The 8,329-nt window shown below is 59.0% G+C and overlaps 1 protein-coding gene across 2 annotated transcripts in view; it reads left to right on the forward strand.

Annotated features, from left to right (window-relative positions):
• EIPR1 (EARP complex and GARP complex interacting protein 1) overlaps nucleotides 1-8,329 on the forward strand; it is a 64,540-nt gene that overhangs the window by 41,060 nt on the left and 15,151 nt on the right. For both annotated transcript variants that reach the window (XM_040241453.1, XM_040241463.1), the window contains one exon: nucleotides 609-765. In XM_040241453.1, the coding sequence (XP_040097387.1) occupies nucleotides 609-765 (157 nt within the window). The remainder of the gene's footprint in view (nucleotides 1-608; nucleotides 766-8,329) is intronic.

Below are 8,329 nucleotides of genomic sequence, written 5' to 3' on the forward strand. Positions count from 1 at the left end.
CTGCAAAAATCTGTTCACAAAAGAGGACTTGTTTAGAGGGCAGAAACCTGGAGCCAGCGCTCTCCTTGCAGAGGGGACCCTCCTCTCTGTCCACATAGGGGTCTTGCGTCGAGGTCAGGCCCCATGCTGCTCTCTGCCAGGGCTTGGCCTGTGGCCCCTGGCCCGTGCTCATGGCTTCAGTGGACAGGGGTCTGCACCCCCACTGACACCGTTTAACACATATGTGTGAGCACCACACACGTGCTCCCCCGCCCCCGAGCCTGGCGCTCTCGCGGGGCTTCCAGGGAAAATGTGTTTAATGCAGCCCTCTTCAGACAGACCCTCTGCACTTGCAGTGATTTTAGCTTTAGCTGCAGCGCCCCCCGCCCGCCCCATCTCCCTCCCTTGTTTGAAGAACTATTGAAGAAGAACAGGAGGAAATCGATTTTGAGGAAATTAAATTTTCTTCGGTAGCAGGATGACGTGGGAGCAGGGGAGCAGGGGCTTGAGCTGCGCGGCCGGTCCAGGTTCTCGGGGCAGGGGTGCGGGCGGTGGGCTGCGTGCGGGGCGCCGTCTGCGGGCCGTGGGGCAGCATGCTCTTCTGACGTCTCCCTCGTCCTGTCCTGCAGCTGCAGACAGCAAGGTGGTGACCTGCGCCGCCGTGTGGAGGATGCCCGCGGAGCTGGAGCCTGGCGGCCAGGAGTCCCCTGAGGATGCTGCGAGCCCCGCACACGCCCTGGAGCTGCTCTGTCACCTGGAGCCTGCGACCCGCGGCAGCACCGCCTGGTAGGCCGCGCCCCGCGCACCCCTGGGGGCAGGTGCCCCTGCAGAGGCCACTCTGTGTGCAGAGGAGACGCCAGTAGCTTTGCCTTCGCTGTGTTTAGTGTCAGTTGTCCTCCAGATGGTGCGTCTCCGAGGGCCCCGCTGCACACACGCTGAGCGGAGCTGTGTCCGGGGCCTTTCCCGCTAGCGTCGGTCCTGCTGGTACCTGCCAGGAGGGCGGTCGGGCGCCGGGCAGCCCTGAAGCACTCCAGCGCTCTCTGCCTCGTAAGCGCGCGCCACAGCCGTCCTGTGCGTGAGCTGGCCTCTCTGTAGCCTCGGGCTGAGGGCTTCCGGTGTCGCCTCTGTGGACCCCGTGGATGCCCCTGTGCGGGTCATGTTGTGTCCCAAGTCCTTGGAGGCTTTGTCCCGAATTTATTTCCCCAAACGTCCCACGCAGTGTTAGGACAGAGACGCCTCCCTCAGGGCTCCCTGGCGCGTGGCTGCCTGTGTCTGTGGTGACGCGGTGGCTGTGCCTCTGGGGTGACACACAGACCGACCTCAGAACACGGCCAGCTCACCCCTCAAGAAGCCGCGTTTCCTAGACACGCCTGAGGGAACGTGCCCTTGGGACGGGTGTGCGCATTACGGCAGGAGCCGTCGTCCTTCATGCAGTAGCACCCCTGCGTGTGCGTGTGCGTGCGTGCGCGTGCACAGCCCCTTCCCAGCCCCCCGCCAGTTAAACGCATCTAGTCCAGCACCTGCTGCACAGCCCGCCTTGCTCCAGGGTGATGGGCCGGGGACCTGGCCTCCAGGAGTCAGGCTCTCTCAGGGGGGACGTGGTGTCAGCATCCACCCAGGACCCGGGTGGGCGGGCAGGCTGGAGTCATGAGCCCTGTGCACAGGCCCCGAGGGAAGAGACACTCACGAATTGGCGAGGGCGTCTCTGAGGAGGTGACGTCTGGAGCTGGGGCTGATCCTGGTTTCCACCGTCTCCCCATCTGGGGGTGGGAGGTGGGGAGCAGAGTTGCAGCCTGGGAGGCCTGTCGGCCCGGGGGCAGGGGAGGGGTGTCAGCACACGCCAGGTTTCGCGGGTCTCTCCTGCCCAGGGGATGAGCCGTCTGTGCAGCAGGAGTGTGAGGGCCTGGCCTGTCCTCCAAGGCAGAGCTGCCCTGCAGCCCACACAGAGCTGTTTGGAGGTGCGTCTCAGATGGCAGCCCCGTCAACAGCCCCGTCTCCCCAGGAAGTGTTTGCACGTGTGTGTGTGTGTGTGTGGTCCTGCTCGAGGAGGACCCGGGGGATGGACAGCCTGTGGATGCGTCCTCGTGGAGGCACCCCTGGGTCTGCAGCCTCAGGCTGCTGTGAGCTGACCCTGAATAGCCTGTGAGCACCCGGGTCTCTGCTCCCCTGCCCAGCGCCCAGGGGTAGCTGCTGGGCTGGGCAGCCCTGCGTCAGCATTGTGGGGGCAGGGGCTGCGCCTGCATTGTGTGCGGCCCCGTCTCGGCGCCCTTGCTGGCACGTGGGGTGGGTGTGTGTGGGAGGGTGTGTGTGGGGCCCGTCTCGGCACCCTCGCCGGCGCGTGGGGCGGCTGCACCTTCTCTGGAGTGTCTTCAGTGCAGTTGGTTTCCTCCTGATACACGAACTTGAGCCTGGAGAGGCGTGGGGTGAGGGACGCTGCGGGTGGTCGCGGGCGCCACAGGCGGTGGTTCCGTTCCCTTGTTTTCTCTTCTGACTTGTTATCTGTGCTGAGAGCAGATCTCGGAGTGTGGCTCCCAGCTGTCCTGACCGTCAGCCGCTGCTGCCCGCGGGGGCGTCCGGGAGCGCTGCACAGTCCCAGGGCCCCAGAGCGTGGCTCTGCCCACCGGCTGAGACGTGGGCTCCTGTCCTCAGGGCAACTGAGCTTGTTCTGTCCTGAGCAGCCCAGACTCTGGGTGGATGGCCCCCATGTCTCCACCACAACAGTCAGGGTTGGGCAGCGCCTGGCGGCTGATGCTCGTGTCCTGAGCCACCTCCAGGGACTGGCCAGAGCTGAGGGGGGACATTCTAGAGGCCTGTGACTCTGTGTGCTTGGTGGGCACGTGCTACATGGGGGACCAAGTGCTGACGTGTCCAGTGTGGGCCTGGTCTCTTGTGCTCACCCGTCCCAGGTGGTGTTAGAGTCACTGGAAAGTCACCAGTCTCTCTAGAGTATGTCTCCATTCCTGCAAAGGAGATGATGTTTCTGGTCGTGGTGGGGCCCCTGGATTTGTGGTATTGTCTGTAAGTGAGGCAGTGAAGGGGCTGGTGTAACGTGCCCGCCAGACCCTTCGGGGCCTGACTTCCCACTTCTGCCTGTGGGGACACAGGTCCTGATGTCAAATGGTTCTCTCCAGATGACCCATGTTCACCCCCACTCAGGCCTTTCTGTCGTTTTGCACGATTTCATCTTTTGTCACAGCTGTCTCTGCTCCCTGGCGCTCCACTGCGCTCATGCTCTCGTGGATTTTTGTGTAGGCTGAGCTGCTTTCCTGGAGGGGCCCTTAGCACCAAGGACAGCGCCTGGCTCGAGGCTGCTCGGGGTGCTGCGGGAGAGGAGCGAATTCAGCACCAAGGACAGCTGCCGGGCGCTGAGGGGAGAAAAGGAGCGACTTCAGCATCAAGGACAGCCCCTGGTGCTGAGGGAGAAAAAGGAGAGAATTCAGCACCAAGGGCAGCGCCTGGTGCTGTAGGAGAGGAGGAGCAAATTGGGGCCCCAGTGATGACGCTGAGTCCTGACTGGGCCCTGGGGGCGGAGTTTACGCGCATCGCCTCGTGCGTTTCTCACAGCGACCCCATAAGTGGGAACCACCACAGACAGACCCACCGAGTTCCCCGGGCTCCTGCACCCCACCTGTTCCCTGTTCACCCCAGTGACTCTTGCAGCCCCATGAGGGGGAGGTGTTCGGGAACACGGCAGGTCAGAGCAGGAAGGGGTGGCGGTCTCCTGCACCGGCTCCCATGAGGTCTTGGCCGTATCATGGTCGCCGTTGGCTGGAGCGCTGAGTAGCCTCCACGGGTCACTCGGCCCTGCATCTCCTCCCAATGTTGCAGAGGCTCTCGGGCTGCTGAGGGGGTGCACTTCAGCTGCGGGCCGGTCCCCCCGCCGACCCGGGGAGCAGAGTCCAGGTGGTGGGAGCAGGGCTGCTTCCCGGGTGGTGTATGGGGGCAGGCACACAGATGATGGGGTCCTGTGGGTGGTGAGCGTCTGTTTAAAGGAGGCGTCACTGAGATCAGAGCGCAGCAGCTTTGGGGATGGAGTGCGGTTATGACAGTTGGCTACAGTCCCCTCCCTATGCGCCCCGCTTCCCCTTCGAGTGGAGGGGCCGAGACGGCTGGGGAGCCTCACTCAGGGTCACGCTGGGTCTCCCTCAGCGTAGGAGGATGGTCCTCCCAGATGCTCCTGGCCCTTGACGGGGGACCGCTGGCCTTTGCTTTCTGCGCCAGCTTTTAGGGGAAGTTCCCTCTTCAGTGTCAGTTCAGTTTAGTCGCTCAGTCGTGTCCAACTCTTTGTGACCCTTTGAATTGTAGCACACCAGGCCTCCCTGTCCATCACCATCTCCCGGAGCTCACTCAGACTCACGTCCATCGAGTCCATGATGCCATCCAGCCATCTCATCCTCAGCCATCCCCTTCTCCTCCTGCCTCCAATCCCTCCCAGCATGAGAGTCTTCTCCAATGAGTCAACTCTTCGCATGAGGTGGCCAAAGTACTGGAGCTTCAGCTTTAGCATCATTCCTTCCAAAGAAATCCCAAGGCTGATCTCCTTCAGAATGGGCTGGTTGGATCTCCTTGCAGTCCAAGGGACTCTCAAGAGGCTTCTCCAACAGCACAGTTCAAAAGCATCAATTCTTCGGCACTCAGCCTTCTTCACAGTCCAACTCTCACATGCATACATGACTACTGGAAAAACCATAGCCTTGACTAGACGGACCTTAGTCGGCAAAGTAATGTCTCTGCTTTTGAATATGCTATCTAGGTTGGTCATAACTTTTCTTCCAAGGAGTAAAGTAGGCGGAGGTAAATGTCATGCTGACATGCCAGCCCAGCTGAGGGTCGGGGATCCCGGAAGGTGGCGTCCACGTTACGGCCTCATAGGAGGAGGAGAAAGGCAGGTGTTGGGGTTGAGTGTGGAGGCAAACACAAGAAGAGAAGCTTGTGCATGTCCCTGAGCACTTGTGGTGGCTTGGCCAGAAGAAGGGACGGGGCCTCATTTCTGGTTTTGTGGCTCTCCGTTTCAGTCCACGTAATGGCGGAGTTTGCTTTGGTTCAGCTGAATGTTACACACAGTGAATTCTAAGCCATTCTTAATATCTTCCAAAGCTGTCTCAGAGGATAAGTAGAGAAGATGTTTGAAGTTTTCAGAGAGCTGACGGTGTGACTTGGCTGTCATTGAGTGTGGAAAGGTCTCCGAGATTACGACAGCATCATCATGGGAGAGTTAGTGGGTTTTTATAAGATTCGCATGTGCTTCCGCCCTCACCCAACCTGGATGTCCTTAGGTGTAAAGCTTATGAACTGGAGCTGAGCAGTCGCTCTCCTGCTGGAGTGGTCTCTGAGCTTTGAGAGAAGTCTGGAAAGATGCCTATGTGTGTATATTAAGTCACTTCAGTCGTGTCCGGCTCTTTGTGGCCCCATGGAGTGTGGCCCACCAGGCTCCTCTGTCCATGGGATTCTCCAGGCAGGAATGCTGGCATGGGTTGCTGTGCCCTCCTCCAGGGGATCTTCCTGCCCGAGGGTTTGAACCTGCGTCTCTTTGTTTTCTGCATTGGCAGGTAGGTTCTTCACCACCAGTGCCCCCGGGAAGCCTCGCAGCCCTTACTTTGTGCAGGGGAAGAACAGGTGGTCTCATCGGACAGTGTAAAGATGCTCCCCCCTTTCCCCGTGGCTGACGTCTCCACGTCAAACGGGATGGTTGTCAGAGCCACCTGCAGAAGGAGGACAGGACGGGAGCCCCAGGGGTTGGTGTCCATCAGCTCCATGTCCACCCTGCGTTCTGATGAGGCCTCAGACGAGCCCACCCGGGGGCTTCTGGGGAGGGCAGGTCTTCCCACCGGAACACCGTCCGTGGCTGGACTCTCAGTGTGAGGGTGTCTTTCTGTTGAGCCCTGCACGTGGGTGATGGAAGAGTACAGGCAAGCTTGCTTGTGCAGGCAAGCGGCATTAAAATAAACACGGACCTTCAATAAGTAAATCACTGGTGCCCAGAGCCACACACCCGTCTGTTCTCAGGAAGAGGTCCCTGGCTGGGCGTAAATGATTGTGTCACTACAAGAGTCCGTGTGTCACGGCCAGAGGAAACCTCGCTTCCATAGATTTGATCAAAGGGGGCTTCCTGACTTACTGGTGTAACTCTTAAAGTGGTCTTTTTTGAAAAAAATCTTTATAGCATTTATGAAAAGCTAACTTATGTTCTGCTGTGAATTTTTGAGCAGGAAGAAATTAATCAGGTTGCCAAATCTGTATTTTAAGAGAGAGATATATAAATTGAGGAAATAATGTATTACGTTCTTCTTGTAAAAGGTTTTCAAAACTTGGCTGGTAACCACTGATACAGTCACCAGCCACTTGATAGCTGTGTTTCTTATTGAAGGCTTTCCCTCTTCAGTGAAGTAACGAACGCGAGGGTTTCGGAGCAGTGCTGGAGCTGAGGTCCTTGCCTTGCTCGCGCGCTGTCTTCAGCTCCGTGGTGTCTGGTGATGGCCGTGTCACGTGTCTCATATTTGGTGGTCTCCATGCTTTTAGTAGCTGTGCTGCCCTGACAGCCCCCGCCACCCCCGCCTGCCAGCCCTGACAGCCCCCCTCGCCACCCTCAGCCTACCAGAATGGGCTTCAGGGGGTAGATTGGAGAGGTAAATGATGTGGATTAAAAGTAATCGTAGCTCAGTTGGTAATGAATCTGCCTGCCGTGCAGGAGACCCGTGTTCGATCCCTGGGTCAGGAAGATCCCCTGGAGAAGGAAAGGGCAACCCACCACAGTATTCTTGCCTGGAGAAGCCCACAGACAGAGGAGCCCGGCGGGCTTCAGTCCATGGGGTCGCAAGAGCTGGACACGACTCAGCGACTGAGCCGGCACCAGCAGTGGCCTCATGTCGGGGCTGCTTCGAGCGTTTCTCAGGGTCCTTAGAGCGTCCTTAGCCCAGGCGCCAAAATCTAGCCTGTGAATCACTCATTCTGGAACCACTTGTCTGAGGAAGAGAATCGTGTTTTGTTTGATCATGTGTGGTCTGAGAGATCAGGACCCTCACTCCTGCTACCCTGGCCTTGTTAACTGCACAGAGAGCTTTCGTTTCTCTGCTTGGGTTTATTTGCAAAGACGGCCTTTTCCCCGTGTTTCTCTCCCAGTGATCATGAGGGGCTGCCGTGTACATACATTAGGTGCGTGCTCTCTGGCTCCTGACTTGTTAATACAGTTTTACGTCGCTCACATCTATGGAGAGAGAGTAAAAAAGCAGAAATGTGGGTGACTTTTATGAACAAAGAAACAAACGCCCTAGTTTGGAGCAGCAAGTGTGGCAGAAACTCTGGGTCCTTTTCCTGCGTGTATAGCGCTGGTTCCCCGGTGATGACGTGCGATGCGGTAGGGTTTCCTTTTTTATTGCACTTTGCGTGCCCTGCTTGTTCCAGTCTCTCTCGACCGCAGGGGTTGCTCCCTGTAAGCCCACCGCACGTTCTGTCAGATGCGTCACCCCCGGGTGGACAGTAAACAGCAGCTCTGCCCAGCGGCTGGGTCCTGAGTGAGAGGGGGCATCTCCTCTGGGGACAGTGCTGTCTGTGTGCACCTCAGGCCCGTTCTTCTTTAGCAAGGACCCCGATTGCCTGGCCGTGCCGACTGTCTGGAGACGGACACACACACCCCCTGGGTTTGTTGTTTCCGTGGGGGCAGAAGTTGTAGGACAAAAGGGAGACACCTGGGAGGAGCAGAGTGAGAAGGTGGGAGCCGGGGGGCGGGGTGAGGCTGGCAGGCAGCAGGCGAGGGTTCGGGGTGTGTCTCATCAGTTGTGGCCCGCGGTCACCCTGCTCAGTGGCCTGGGAAGCGCACTTGTCTTGCCTTCTGATCCTCAGTCCTGGTTTTCCTCGATGCCGCTCTGAGTCGCCCCCGTCTGTGTGCTCCTGTGGGGTTTGGTTTCTCCTTACGGTTTTCAGTAGTGAGCTGTCCCGAGTCACCCATCACGACAGGTTTGGCAGACGCACTTCCCGACCACAGTCTCCCCGAAACAAGCCGGGCGCCGGCCCCTTTCCCGTCTTTCTGGGGCATCTCTCCAGGCCCTGTGTGGGAGCCGGGCCTGCAGCAGCAGTGAGAACGCGTCCCAGGCCTGAACCGGCGTGTCCACCCGTGGTTCCGTGCCCTCCCTGAGGCCTCACACCACCCGGGTTTCCAGCGCATGGGCTGTCTCTCCATCCCAGGATGGCTGGCGGCCTTCTCCTCAGTCTCGTCTCTTTCACAGGAGGTCACTGTTACTGGCGTGATCCATGCCAGTTTTCTGAGGAACCCGTGTTTTCTTTCTGCTTCTCTCCTTCGGGCATCTCTGGCCATGCAGGTGCGCTGCCCAGGGGGCACAGCGGTAAAGACTCC

Source organism: Oryx dammah, unplaced genomic scaffold (genome assembly GCF_014754425.2).
Source record: "Oryx dammah isolate SB20612 unplaced genomic scaffold, SCBI_Odam_1.1 HiC_scaffold_1, whole genome shotgun sequence".
Classification (NCBI taxonomy): domain Eukaryota; kingdom Metazoa; phylum Chordata; class Mammalia; order Artiodactyla; family Bovidae; genus Oryx; species Oryx dammah.